Source organism: Cheilinus undulatus, linkage group 9 (genome assembly GCF_018320785.1).
Source record: "Cheilinus undulatus linkage group 9, ASM1832078v1, whole genome shotgun sequence".
NCBI lineage: Eukaryota > Metazoa > Chordata > Actinopteri > Labriformes > Labridae > Cheilinus > Cheilinus undulatus.
The window spans coordinates 44,932,414-44,947,686 of record NC_054873.1 but is presented as its reverse complement, the minus strand read 5'-3'; the positions used below and the strand labels follow the sequence as shown (position 1 = coordinate 44,947,686).

The window sequence follows — 15,273 nt, the reverse complement described above, 5'->3', positions numbered from 1 at the left end:
AGTGATGAATTTACATTATTTTTCATTTACAGCAATCTTGATTCTGATAAATGGAGAGGTTAAGTTTAATGTACCAAAGATTTATTTCAAAGGTCAATCACTCATTATGAGCAGGGGAGGGGGGGAGGGGGGCAGCTGTACTGCTTGAATTGAGGACAGACAATTTTTGTCTTTATTTATAAATCTAACAGGAGACGACAGGCTTCAATTAGTGCATCACATGCAGCATTGGTGCCTGTAGCACAAGGCACTCACACTACATCAAGTATAACGAGGGGATAGTGTTTTTTTTTACCAATAAATGATCTCATAAGGCGATTGCATCGGGATAAAACAATGATGAGAGGCCCACCCTGCAGGAGTCTATGCCCCAAATATGTCCACAAAGCTGTGCAAAGAGTGGATTTACTCTGCATCCAGGCTGGTTCCTGTCAGCACCCCATTTAGCCCTGGAAACTGTCAACGAGTGTGTGGGAGGAATTTCAAAATAAAAGCGTAGCTTTAAGGTGACGGTGGAGATCAATGTTTTGACTTGCAATCGATCTGATTGTATAATTAATAAACCAATCAATGTATCGATATTGCTTACAAGTCATTACCATTAAAGAATAGTACAGCTTTTTGTACCTTTTTAAGCCATGCAAATGGCTAAAAAGTTAGCATCAGATCCACAGAGTTCACACCAAGAGGAAAAATCTATCTGCACACAAAATGCATGCAAACTGCTCAGCCAAGCAAACAGCATCCTGTCCCATTTGCATCCATGTAAATGACACATTTGGCACAAAAATGCTCCCCTCATATGCAAATAAGCCTCATTACAGAGCAGCTAATTCACAAAGCCAGAGTTTTCCTTTTTCCAGTCTCTGAGTCACACTTAAATATCTAATGATTGCCTAATGAGCGGGCATGCACGCATTTTGCTGCATGTTTTTACACAAACAACTTACTGGTCTGAAAATTGTATTTTTCTCTTTTTTATCTGCCTCTCTCTTTGATTTTGGTGTCGGTGGTCCAAGTGCAAATCCTCACTTGGTCTAAAGGTTTAGTTACTCTTAATAATTGTAGGTGATTGAGTTGAAATTGTGACCAAAAAAAAGAATAAAATAGGAAAATGCAGGAGGGTTAAAACTAAGCAAATGCATGAGAGAGGAATGATGCATGAAATTCTGATGAATCATGAAGACTAGACAGAGAGTTAAGAAGCACTAAAAGCAGTGATTCATAGAGAAAAGTGCCCTGTCTGTTGCTCTGTCTCATGCTTCCTGTAAAGTTTCAGAGAACTCCTCATGGGTTTTGTGTTGGCATCAGGCCGCCGGTGAAGTAGCTGACTTGTGTCTTCTTCAAGGTCTTTCTGTTTCTCTCAGACAGGCAATCTTTGTGCATCTTTCTCCTCCCTTCACCTCCTCTAACTGCGTGATCAATGGGTAGTTTACTTCACCTTGTTCATTGATCTTTTTACTGCCTTCCTGCTGTTTCTCATACAGCGAGAACTAAATCAAAAACAAAACATTTTAGAAAATCTCCTCAGTGTTGGCAGGTGAAGGCTGGAGGAGAGCAGACAGATGTTTGTCTGTTTTTCCTTTCTCATGGTGGAACATCAAAAACAGGTTAATTACCCTTAATTAGGAGAAACAAAATAAAGGAAAGTTTAACATATTCAGAAATAAACTGCTGTGCTTCCATTAAGATAAAAGACTCAGAAGGATTTTTAAATTTTAACCATTTGGAGGAACAAAGACAGAGATTGTAACATTATGATGCTTGCTCACAGTTATTCCACCAGACTGTGAGACCCCACAGCTGCTGTTTATAATAAAAACTTTATAGTGTATAATCTACATACACTAGATCTCACAGAAACTCGCACACAAATGTGATTTCAGAAAATAAATCTGGAAGATGAATCAAGACTTCCTTAGCTGGCTGTCCTGGTGTTCACTTTACTCACAGTAAAAAAAATAAATAAATAAAAAATAAAAATCGAGGAAAAGAAACCCTGCCTAAGAAGACAATATAGTTGCGTTCACATTTGTGAGATGTGAAAGTACAAAAAATCTTTTTGGTGAATCTGGGCTGTGTGCACTCATCAGTTATTCTGGGCATTCTTACCTAGAGTCAGAATATCAAACATCTTAAAACTCTGACTTCTCCTTCATTTGGTAATAGCTGGGTTTCCATTACAGTTTTTCACAGAATAAAAGTGATATTTATCAAATTTTGACTAAGTAAAATTGCGCTTTGTGTTTCTATTGAAGGCAGTTTTGGGCATGAGCCTCAGGTCTCGTTCCCCTCCCTCCTCTCAGTACCAAATTGCCCTTTTTTGTGCATTTTTTCAAATTGCTGAAGTGGGCGGAGTTAGCTCTGAGCTGGGGGTTCACTTACACTTTAATGCTTCATGAAGTAGTTTTTTGGCTGACTGTGGAGGTCAGCCTTACACATTGGTCTGTCTGTGTCTGTCCGACTGAGTGAGTGAGTGACTCTACTTTCAGAGCCATACCATACAGAGTTGCACTATGGGCGAGGTTTTCTGTACAGAAAGCCGCCGGTAGTGGCTGCCTCCACTGCAGTGATTACCTCAGTCATTGCTTTAGCACTGCGTCTGTTTTTCTAGAACTGGACCACGTTTCTGTATGAAGTAAGGAACAAAAACTACCCTAAAAAAGCTTTTCGTGTTGCTGACCTGCTTCAGCATGAGTTGGTTATATTTACAGGGAAAGGGTTACTTGTGTGAATGCTTGTATACAACGACTGCTAGTGGAGTGATTATCTCGGACTTAGCCACAGCTGGAGTTTTGTCATAACTGGATGTCTCTTTATTAAGAAAAATAGGGCAGAGAGCAAGACTGAAAGCTTTCTGTGACAGAAAAGATGTTTTCGTTCTTCTCTCACTCTATTTCAGCATGGTAGGAGATCATTATGATTATGGTTTTCTGGTGTATCCAGGGGCTGCTGCTGCTGCTGCTGCTGCTGTAGCCGTTAGCTAGGATGTAGCTAGAGGAAAGTAGCAGTTTCAACCATTTAGTCATTTAGCAGATCTTATCCAAAGTGACTTACATCTGGGACAGGTGTTCCAGGTGTTAAAGGGATACTTCAACATTTGGCAAATTCGCCCATTGCCATAATTCCTATAGTCTTAGTAATAGGTTCGTTTCCTTTAGTTGTCAGTGCAAGCTGTTTTTAGATCTGGGGGGACCGATATACCAGCTGCACAGCTAATGCTATGTAAGCAGATGGAATTTTTTGCTTTCCCTCATCAAACTCATCAAATACACAATCCAACAACTCCAAAACGCTCTTGTGGACAAGTTGTGACCTCTACATTCACCACGCTATGAAATAATCATGTATAATTATGTAACGTTACGACACATGAAGCAAATACTCGGAACTATTTTGTGAGTAAACCACTGGGCAGAGTGACACAGTGCAGCAGCCATGTCTGGAGTGTAGTTCCGGCTTTGCATTTAACTTTAAAACATCTCCGTCTCATAATGTTCCATGATTATTTCATAGCGTGGTGAATGTGCAGGTCGCATTCACCACGCTATGAAATAATCATGGCGTGGTGAATGTGCAGGTCACAACTTGTCCACGAGAGCATTTTGGAGTTGTTGGATTGTGTATTTTATGAGTTTGATGAGGGAAAGCCGGAATACCGTCTGCTTACATAGTGTTAGCACTGCAGCTGGTATATCAGTCCCCCCAGATCTAAAAACAGCTTGCACCTACAACTAAAGGAAATGAACCTATTACTAAGACTATAGGAATTATGGCAATGGGCAAATTTGCCAAAATGTTGAAGTATCCCTTTAAGGATCTTGCCCAAGGGCCCACACTGGAATATTGTGCTCTAACTAGGATTTGAACCCCCGATCTCCCATACCACAGTCAATAATCAAAACCACTGAGCTATCCAGCAGAAAATGCTACACGGGGCTGGGCTCTCATTTGTGTTTGTTTTTAAAGATGAGCACAAAGAGTCACACCAAAAGTTTGGCTTGGCACAGAAGTTGTTTTTGCACATCTCCCGTCGCCTTGGCATCAATTTTACATGAGGTTCCGCCATTCACGACTGAAGGCAGCTGTGGCCCACACAACAGTAGTACATGTGCACTATGTCATTTGTCGCTCTGATAGCCCATGCTGAATGTGTTCTCTGATAAGTCCTGCCCTTCTGAAATGCTTTATCTGGTGTGTCAGGTTAGCTGTTTCCTGCCGACAGGGCTTTATGTTTTAAACTATAAGGCTCCTTCAATTCCCAACCCAGGAACATAAGGGACAGCACAAATACACACCCAAAAAAGGAATCAATCTGCCAGAACACACAATTCAGTCTGGCATTTCAACAGGCATCCAAGATAGTTGTTGTCAGCCATATACAGGTTTTAACCTAGTCTTGTTTATTTCCAATTTCTTGCTAAGAAGAACATTTAAACCAGAAACTGAAGTTATTATTATGGGAATAATTTCATGTTTTTATTGCAGATTTCTTGTCTTTCTTCATGTTTACATTTTCTGATATCTAAGATAGACTTGAGGGCCATCTTCAGTGAGAAGGAGGGGTCACATGTGGCCCTGAGGCTGCCAGTTGCCCACCCTTGTTTTAAACAGCCTTTTAGGTGCTGCTCTTGCTGTCAGAAAGGGTCAGATCAACTACCCCACCTTGTTTCCAGTGTTGTCTTCTATTTTTCTCAGATCGGTGGAAAACTTTAATCCCCTCTCCCCTGTGTCTCCCTCTTTCTCTGTTGCTCCAGCGTGAAGATGGTGCTGCTGTGGATGGCCGGTGACGTCTTCAAGACCACCTACTTTGTGATAAACGAGAGCCCGACCCAGTTCACCATTTGTGGCTCCGTTCAGATCCTTATCGACGTGGCAATCCTGCTGCAGGTCCTTTTCTACAGCCAGGATACGCGGGCCAAGCTGGGCTGAACAAGGCTGCTGCTTTTCACAGCTCCGTGTGGCCTTTCTTTTAATTTCATCAGGTCTAGTCCGTTCGAGGCTCTTAATAAGAGCAGCAAAGTTAATAGAATTATCATAGGACACATTAGGACTCATAAATATTGAAAAAAGCCAAAGGCAGTTTAGATTTTTTTTCTATGTTCAGCCTTGATTTGAAATATTCTGTCTTAAAGGTTCAATCAGATTCAAAATGTACCTTCAGTTGCAATGATGCAAGAAATTTAGCCTTGAACAAATGAACTACAGCAGCATTTACAATGAAGCACTTAGAACAGCTTTGCCTTTAAGGTTTTCAGCTTTGTCAGGATATTTTTTAGTGTATTTTTAATGTTTTATACTATTTATTCACTCTCTTTTGAATATGACTTGTATGCTGGATTCTGGTGGACTTGCAAACATTACTCACTCTGGCAGCTCACTATAAGCAGACCTGTACTGGCAGCTGTTACAACCAGTCCTGCACTGGTAGCCCTGCACTGGAACCTCCTACCTGAGTGATGAGTCTCCCACTCCACACTGCACACCTCACCCTGCTGGTCTCATCGTGCAGAGAGTCTGCGTGTTTGTGTTTGTCTGTGTGTGCCATGCATGCTGGTGTTTCTCCACATCAGATATTGATTTTTGCCGTTGGCATCCAGTGTGAGCCGAGGCTACAGAACGTAAACAAAGTATGAGAAACTACAGAGGACATCAATCTGCTGCAGCTCCGCTTTGTGGCCTGATTGAAAAGAAATACACGTCTGTACGTTTTTCTGGAAACTCATTTAGCAATGCTGCAAAGCTCTGCACCAAAGTCACAATCTTTTTACACTAAGAAACATGTTTGATGGCAGATCAAATACTGCAGTATTAGTAATGCTGAAAAGTCTGAAAAGAAAGAAACGGTGAAACTTCACATTATCATGGACTAGAAACCATTATATCCATTATAATATACATTGGTCTATTATTTAAAATGACAGGAAATTAGTTGTTTAAATATGTATTTATTAAATTAGGCTTTTCCCAATGTTTGATCAAGTGAGAAAGGAGCAAAAGAAAATTACATTTGGGACTGTTTGGTGACTCTTAGCATTTTAAGGGGGGGTACTCTATGTTTCTAGGTTTGAAAAATTAAGACCCTCTAAGCATTAATTATATTTTCTTAAAAATATTAGGGCTACAACTTATAGTTTTTTCAAATAATTGATTAATTGGCTCATTATTTCGTTGAATTAATCAGTGAATTATATACTTTAAAAGCCATCCAATATTTCCATCTTTTAAGACGTTCTGTCAACAGCCTGCTAGTTAATGCCCCAGAGCTGTTATAATGATAAATAAAAAGAAAGAAGATTTAAAAGTTAAATGTTGGTAGGCTCCAGGGGCATAGCTAGGGATTTGGGGCCTCCAGAAAGAATATTACACAGTTTGCACATAGTGGGCTTCACTGATTAAAGGGGCTGCTGTGGCAGTCTAGGATATGGGAAATGCAGTTCCTTTTAAAGTCCTTTAATTTGTCCAGAGATGCCCCGTTAATCAGAGCTAGTACTTTAATAACACTGTTAGAGAAATATTGATCCATCTCAGCCAACACAAATGCAAAAATGCTAACCCAATACTTCATCTAGAAGTTAGGTTTATAGTGAAACAGTAATTAAACTACACAATCTCAGGGGGTAAGACTTGTTTTCAACTGTTTCTTCATTGTTTCTTTTTAAAGCACTGCGGGAACAAATCAGGAGCAGCAGCTGATCAGTAGTCAGAGCAGGTTTCTTTTAACTCGCCCTCCCCAGGCCTGACTTAATTAAGTAATAAATCTACTGCACCTGCTTATAAAGACCACCACTCTCCCCTTTTAACGTAGCAGCCCGTTAGAGTCCGGCTGTTCATCCAAACCCATCTGTTTGCATATTCTCCTTGCAACTTTTTTAAGGGAAACTGCAGAGGTTTGGGTTTGCATCATACAGACGACTTCATTCTGCAGCTGTTCGCGTGCAACAGTCTTTAAACATTGGAGATGTACCAGTTTATCTAGTATAAACCTCTCAGGGTATACATGCCAGAAACAAAGAATAAAGAGGACTGTATAATTTTCTGCTGAGTTTTTATGATTGGACAATTTCATGAGATCCTTTCATAGCGGCAGAGTTACATCAGGGTTTAGAGGTGTCATTAATCATCATTTTAAGGCAGATAATCAGGAAAATATTCTGATTTACTTTCTTGTGCAAATTTAGACAAAAAGAATGATTCTACTCTCTTAACATAAAATCTGCAAAAGATGACAAAGTCAACTCGAGCTATCCAGAGTACAGTCAATAAATAAAGGTTGAAATCGGTCATGTAAATAGTAACATGCTAGGTTGCAGGCTCACCTAGCTTTGGATGAAAGCTGGAGTCACGCTGTGCCCAGGACACACCTATGTATAAAGTGTTTGAGGCCATTTTTAAACATAACCCAAAGCACATGGTGCAAAGTTAAGAACATGTTTGACATAGTTGGGCTACATTGAACACTTTCAGCCTCAAGCAGTGACCTTTTTTGTGTTTTTGCTATTCTTTTACATGAAACTAAACTTTCAGCCAACAGAAATGCGCTTGTGCAAGCTGTTTTTAGATCTGGGGGGACCGCTTGCGGGTCTTTAACTGTGGTCATAAAGAAAAGACCAAGACAAATGCATTTTAGCATTTTATACAATTGATGTTAGTTTAGTCTAGCAACACTAGCAGAGAACAGGGACTAAGGCTGGCCACACACCATACGATTTCCAACCCTAAGTTGATTTTAAAGATGTGCAAACACTAGGTGACGCAGTCAGACCATGAGACCACTGGAGACCACACAGCTAACAACCTTCCAGTGACCTCAATTGGGAGATTTCCTGCACACAAGATTTCACATAATCCTGAATAATCACATGTGAATTCAGAAGAAAAATTATGGTATTCCATAAGAGGCATTACAACTTAGAATCATAAATTGAAAACTTGTTTGATACAGTTGCAATCAAAATTATTCAACCCCCATTCCAAATCAGGTTTATTGTGAACATTTAGACTTTCTGCATTTTGCAATGAACAAATTAAAAGGAATTTAAATAGCTCAACACAACTAATGATTTGGGTTTCCCCAAATCTGACTGAAAGTGCAACATAAAATGTCTTCTCCAGTCTCAAAATTATTCAACCCCTTCATTGCGAGCATCTTTAGTACTTAGTAGAACACCTTCTGCACCTATGGCCTGCTGCAAAGGTGATGCATAGCCAGACACCAGCTTCTGGCAGCATTGCTGAGGAATCTTAGCCCATTCCTCATGTGCAATGGCTGTCACTGCCTTCTTCAAATCCCACCAGAGATTTTCTATGGGGTTCAAGTCAGGCGACTGTGATGGCCACTGTGGAATCATCCAGGACTTCTTCTGCAACCAACCTACGTTCAGTCCGCTCCTGACTGTACTCACTGAAATCTCAGTCTCTGTTGCCACCAAGTTTAGCTGGAGGTCTTTCGCAGTCACTTGATGGTTTTTCACAACCTGCCTTCTCAGATATCTGGTAGCAGCCATTGATAGCTTCCTTTCCAGGAGGTGTAACCACTGCTCCTGTAACTGTGAACTTGTGAACTATGCTTCCAAAGGTGTTTCTAGGAAAAATCAGTGCCTTTGCTATCTTTTTGTATCCTGTTCATTGTTTGTGAAGGGCAAAGAGCTCTTCTCTGAGCATTTTGGACCATTCTTTTGACTGTGCCATATTTCTGACATGCAGTCAAACGTGACACTCAACAAACCCCTCACAGTTCAGGTATTTCATGTGTTCCAGCTCAAGCAAACCTGGTGACACTACTGAAGCCCTTGGTAAGTTTCATCAGGTGTGCTTGAAACAACACTAGTTTTGCGTATTTGAACTGTGGTGAGTGATTCTGAAAGTCTGTAAATTTTCACACTAAACCTGATTTGCAATGGGGGTTGAATAATTTTGATTGCAACTGTAGTTATGATTCATGATTGGAGTTATAAAATAATTGCATCTCCATCACACACTTGAGGATTATTTAGACAAGTTATCTCATGAGCCTTGACTTTGAACACATCCCCACCACCTTCGAGGGACACAAATCTGGCCGAAAATCGCATTCTGTGTGGTCAGCTTTAAAGCCACTGCTTTGAGAGAGACACAGCCACAGACCATTTCTTGCAATCATATAAGACAAGTAAGACACTTCGATCTTATTTTATTCTTCTCAAGTTTATAAATGTGCTTCAAAAAAGGTCAGATCATGCTTTAACAATGATCAGTTCATTAAAATTCTAATTAGCAGTCATTTCAGGTATATTCATATCAGGAAAATCAGGCTGCATCCCAAAGATGTCTTTGGCTTTTTATTCCTTTCAGTTAGAATAAGAGAATGATGAAATATGTCATCTTTATGTTTATGTATGAGTACATGCAATATGGAAACAACATGCAGAGGAAGTGTTTGAATATAAATATGAGAAGTGTTTGATGAATATTCTGTGCCAAATATATATGTATGCCTTTATGAATCCACCGTTACTGTTATGCTGGAGTGACATTTATAAAGGTGCTCAGGTTACTGATAGACTTCTGTGATGTTCATCTTTGTTGTTCTTTGACCTTCCATTGTGTAAATTCCCTCCATGTGGGTATACATATGTTCTTCACTTCCACTTATCCTGCATTTTATCTGTAGGCAATATAGTGAGCTGTATGTGTCTTATCTCCAGCTCCCTGCTGAATACCACAGTTGTATTGCGTCTGCATTATTTCTGTATTCTATATGCTCTTATCACCAGATGTGTATCTTTTATTTTCTCTCCCAGCAGAGGCTAGGGATGGAACTGCCTTGGATTTAGCTTAACATTTAGGCTTTGTATAGCCCCCCTTTTTTTTCAAGGGCGTTTGGACAGATTAGTGCACACACTGCTTGGCTGTGATAATCCCTCAACCAAGTTCACATTGTGGTTACTGTGCCTATTGCCTTATCTGAAACACTCTTATAATGAAAAGGGTTTTAAGCCCTAAATAGGGAGGGTGCTGTATTGTTACTTCTACTGCATGAAAGATGCATCAGAATTTCATTTGTGATTGTGAAACATTTTCGTACCAAATACTATATTTTTAATTCTGTTTTTTTAAACCATCAGCTATGTTTTTTCAGAAAATACTTGTAATAGACTTGTGAAACCAAAGGTAAATGCTGTCTGTAAATATTTTAAAGCTCCTGTGAGGATTTTTAGCATAAAGATTGACTGCCTCTTTTCAATTAGAATGCTGCTGGTGCAGGAGAAAGTGATGGCTTGCACACTGCTAAAGTGGTCTTTATTTCCATTTTTCCTTGCATCCATGAGTGATGCATTTGTCTTTACAAATAATCACAGGCCTCATGTAGGAAGAATTGTGCCACTTTTGCAGCCACTATGTTTAAATGATTTCAAGAGGGCTTGCAATCTGTAAAGAGAGTGAAGTAGGTAAACTGCTGAGTAGAAAGCATCCTGAGTGCACCTGTTCCATTTGCATGTATTTAAATTAGGAAATATTCTAAAGATTGGGGCAAAATTTGCCTCTTCCCTTGCAAATAAACCTCTTTGCATATACTGCCTAACTTAGAAACATCAGCACAGATTTATGGTGCTTCAATGGTGCTGTTCAACACCATTGAGACCTATGTGTTAAAAACTGGCACGATCTCTCTCTTTCACTCTGTTTGCTCATCAGCCACTGCCATTAAAAATGAGCTTAAAGTGTTAGTTCAGGTAGGCCACAGAGTCAAGCGCTGCCATATAATTGAGATCAGCTGGGCCCTCATTAGTAGAGTCCTAAGCGCGCTGTCGGCTAATTGCAATCATGCTGCCATTTTTAAACTGCGCTAGCCTGGCTAAGCTTTGCTGCTCCCTCTCCAAGCTGTTTGCAACCCTCCTCCACCCCAGCTTCTCCTTTATCCTGCTTCTGACTTAATCAGTGTCATTCTGTTGTCACTGTTGCCTGCTCTGCTCTGGGAGTTTTTGCTTCTTCTCTCCCTGCCTCAGGCTTTCCTTGTAGGCAAAGGAAAGGCAAGATTGTGTGCTGTTCTTGCTTGATGGTTTCCATGTAGGCTTGTGAAAGGGCAGGGGGATCCTAGAACAGCCACACCACCAAATATAAATAGCAGCAATGAGAGCAAAATTTAAACCTGCTTATAAAGACAAAGATCGTAACTGCAAATCGTGTGACAAAGTGGTCCTGACTGAACTACCATTAGTTCAATTTGGAATTTAAATCAAATCGGTCTCTTTAAAGGCTTTTATTATCATCCAGAGTAGCATTATCAGGTTGTGGTGCAGGTGCTGAAAAGTACGGTACATCATAGTTCCCTGACTTTCAGCACCATGGACAGCTCCAAATTTTTAGCCACATATACAGTAGATTCAGTTGATTATCAGCTTTTGATGTAAGAAGGGCTGACACACTCCAGGTGATTGGTCAAATAGTTGGTCAATGAGCTCTTATCCCGCCAAAATCTCATTATTCTTACAATCACACAGAGTGGAGGGCCACTGGAGAAGGAGTTAGAGAGAGAGGAGCACACACCACTATACCATACAATATGATAACATTTATCGTCCCCCTTGGGGAAAATTTATCTTGGGCTTAAAGTGCTGCAAAAATACAACTGCCACCATAGTGACAAATATGAACAGCAGAAACAATCCACACATGAGCATTCAATTCACATGTACACTAAGTCAGACAGTAATATTTCACATTACCAACAGTGCACATGATTTGAACAGAGAGACCAGAAGAGAGAGACAGCGATGCCTCCTGCTGCCTAAAAACTCTTCATTACGTTCCTACCTGCAGACTTATGTTCAGTTCACCTCTGAATGTGGACAGTGATTATACAATATTACACAACATGGGCTGGAATAAATAGACTCTGTTAACGGTTATCTTTATAAAACAGGACAAAAACAATCATCTGAATTTATATTGTATGTTATTTTAAATGCTGTGACCATGGAAACCATATGAAGCAGGTGCTTGTGGTGGTTTCTGATTCAGTTTCTGTACAACAGAATGAGGTTTAAAAAATTATGCTGCAAAATATTATGTCTATTTTTAAGATGACTAACACTATGGAGGTTGCACTGAGGACTCTTCTCTGACTAGGTTGCTTGAGGGATAGCATGCAGTTTTTCTTCTAAATGATAAATTGGTTGGTGTGTAGCACATCCATGTTGGTCTTTGCTTTAATTATCAAGGTGCTGATGTGCATTTGTTTTGCTGTTTTAGCAATATATTATAAAGTTGTGATATATTTTGAGCACCAACAAGCATAAGACCGAGTTTGCACCCAAATACAGTCTCCTTCTGTTGTGTGAGATTTCTTGACTGTCATTAAGAAATCACTGCTTCTAGTCAGCAAGACTATGACTCTGTCTTTGTCATGCCTACTGTGATCTCTGCACAATGGCTAGTTGCAGTCACTGGTGTATGATCATTTGCATCAAAGATTTTCAACATGTTAGCACCAAATTGTGCAAATTCTTTTGTGGATGAGGTACTAAAAACAGGTGCTAATTCTGCACAGATCATGGTGCAGTTAGTGGGTGCCATCTATTCTCTGTGGATCTGGCCTTACATCTAAGACATACACTGCAAAGAGATTAGGGTTTTCTTTTTCTGCAGGAGGCACCGAAGGAAAACAATTGAAAAGTTTCTCGCAGGAGCTTTAAAAGTCTACAAGTACAAAAAATGTGATATCACATATGAAAGTATCTGTGAAGGCACAAAACCTCTGAATGTTACTGCCAAAGTGTTTTCCCCTCTGATGACAACTGTAGTATGTGAAATATTGATCATGTTATTTTCTCACACATAAAGTATTTATACCTCAGCATGTGCTTTTGTGTTTCTACTGTCTCACTGTTATGAAATGAAATGCCATGAAGCATGGCAAGCACTGACGTTAAAAATAAACACAATTCTGTTGTAATCCGAGTAGGCTGCTCCTGCTACAATCAGTTGGATTTAGACGTTACCACCCAAAATAAAGATCTGATACATCATGTAAAACTGTTTGGATTAAAGCCAGCTTCAAAAGCACATATCAGCCTTGAATCAAACCAGGATCAAAATATTATTCATGCATCTGTGTTTAAGATCTACCCAGCTGCTGCTCTCACTAAAAGCTTTGATTTGTGAGATGTCCTGGGAAAACCTTGAAACCGGCTGTTTGAAAGGAAAGGAAGAATGCCTGTGCACGGCAGAAATCACGGTCAAGATTGAGCCTGAGCCGGGCCGTGCCTTATCCATCCTTGGCCGATGAGTGGGGGTTAATTAAGAGAGTGTTGCTTTAAGGCTTTAATCCCCGTTGGCTAATGCATCACTGAAGTGCAAGGTACGAGCTCTGAGGAGCTGCGCTGTATGGACGGTAAAATATTAACATGGTTACTGTAGATAATGGGGCGTTCTCGATGGTTTATAGATGAGATGGACAAGGAAAGACCATGTGCTGCACCTGTTGCTGTCTTCCCTTTTCTCCTCACCTGGCTCACACATCCATTAATAATAAGCTGAATACTAGCCATACTTGGGTGTCTCTGTGTACCTAACGGTAAAGTGTCATACTTTTACTTTAGCTATGTGGAATTAAGAAGACATATGGCTTTATCCATGTAATATTGAAGGTAATTCACAGTAATTCCTGCTCATAATGGACCCATGGGCCACCTGCCATCATCATCCTTCCTGTCCACCCATCCATCAGCCCACCATCCCACATGTCTGTCCATACAGCGGCTCCTTTTAATGATTAATGTGCTGGGCTAAAATGGTCCACCTGCACTTCGTGTCACTGATGTCCTGCTCCTTTTATTTTGTCGGCATGTGGTAAAAGAAAATTGTGCCTCCAGTGAGGGTTTTAAATGGTGGTTCATAGGTAAACCAATTTAAGTGGAACTTTAGGACTTTGTTCTTATGTCTGCTTCCTTTTTCTGCTGACTAGATGGCTCAGACTCTATGATGAAGGGACGTATAACATATTCAAGTACTCACCAACCCTTACTAGTTTTGGACCTTTGTCTATGTAAATGATGATTCAACGTACAGTTAATATATTTTACACTACTTAATCCCACTTTAAAGAGATCTTATGACCCACAACAGCTCCTAAATAACCATTATATAAATAAACTGTGATTGTTTAGTATAGTATAATGATATATAAAAAGCAATTCCAAGTCTGAGGTAGTAGTCCTTAGCTTGAAAACAATAGATTGCTCCCTCCAGGTAGGGAGTGAGTCTTTGCCCCAAGTGAGGGAGTTTAAGTATCTTGAGGTCTTGTTCACAAGTGAGGGTAGAATGGACTGTGAGATTGGCAGGTGGATTAGTGCAGAGTCAGCCGTTTTGCAGGCGCTGTACCGTACCGTCGTGGTGAAGAGGGAGCTGAGCCAAAAGGCGAAGCTTTCGGTTTATTGGTCGATCTATGTCCCAACCCTTAACTATGGTCTGGGTATTGACAGAGAGAATGAGATCGCAAGTTTAAGCGTTCCAAATGAGATTCCTCAGCCTTAGAGATAGGGTGAGAAGCTCGGATATCTGGAAGGATCTCGAAGTAGAGAAAAAAGAGCTAATTGAGGTGGTTCAGGCATCTGATCAGGATGTCTCCTGAACGCCTTCCTATGGAGGTCTTCCACTCCGAGGCAGACCCAGAACTCGCTGGAGGGATTATACATCCCATCTGGCCTGGGAGCGCCTCGGAACCCCTCAGGAGGAACCATAGACTGTAGAAAGAATTGGACAAACTCCGTGTGACATAAGACATCCGCTTACAATAGGCGGACTCAAACGGCTCTTGAAGCCAATCCATGGAGGCTTCCATATTGAAATTGCGGTCTCACCCGAACTTTGGATCAACCTAACGGCCCGCCCGCTAAGCGTGACTTCCTGTCAGCCTGCTAGCTAGCATTCTGGTTGACAGAAACGGAGCCTCTGCCTGTCGAGCTATCTGTCAATCAAATGAGACGCGCCAATAAGCTTTCATCCTAACTATAATTCAAACGATTGTGAAAAAAAAATTCACCCCCCGTACAGTGGGAGCACTAGCTAATGAGACACGTTTGGTGTTTTGAACCAGGCTGTAAACCAGTTTACTTCTAGTGTCAAAACCAGCTGTTTAACATGTGTCCAGACGGGACTTCCGGTGTTCCTGCAGCCAGCCTCAAGTGGACACTTGCGGTATAGCAATTTTTTGCACTTCCACATTGGTTTCATATTTCAGGACCGGAGGTTGCTGCTTGGGAGGAACTGGAAAACATTGCTGGGGAAAAG

The 15,273-nt window shown here is 40.6% G+C and overlaps 1 protein-coding gene across 2 annotated transcripts in view; it reads left to right on the top strand.

Annotated features, from left to right (window-relative positions):
- Positions 1-12,833, top strand: part of si:dkey-246g23.2 (solute carrier family 66 member 2) — a 106,537-nt gene extending 93,704 nt beyond the window's left edge. For both annotated transcript variants that reach the window (XM_041795317.1, XM_041795318.1), the window contains exon 5: positions 4,758-12,833. In XM_041795317.1, coding sequence (XP_041651251.1) covers positions 4,758-4,932 — 175 coding nt within the window. In that variant the 3' untranslated portion in view covers positions 4,933-12,833. The remainder of the gene's footprint in view (positions 1-4,757) is intronic.
- Positions 12,834-15,273: the final 2,440 nt, after the last annotated feature.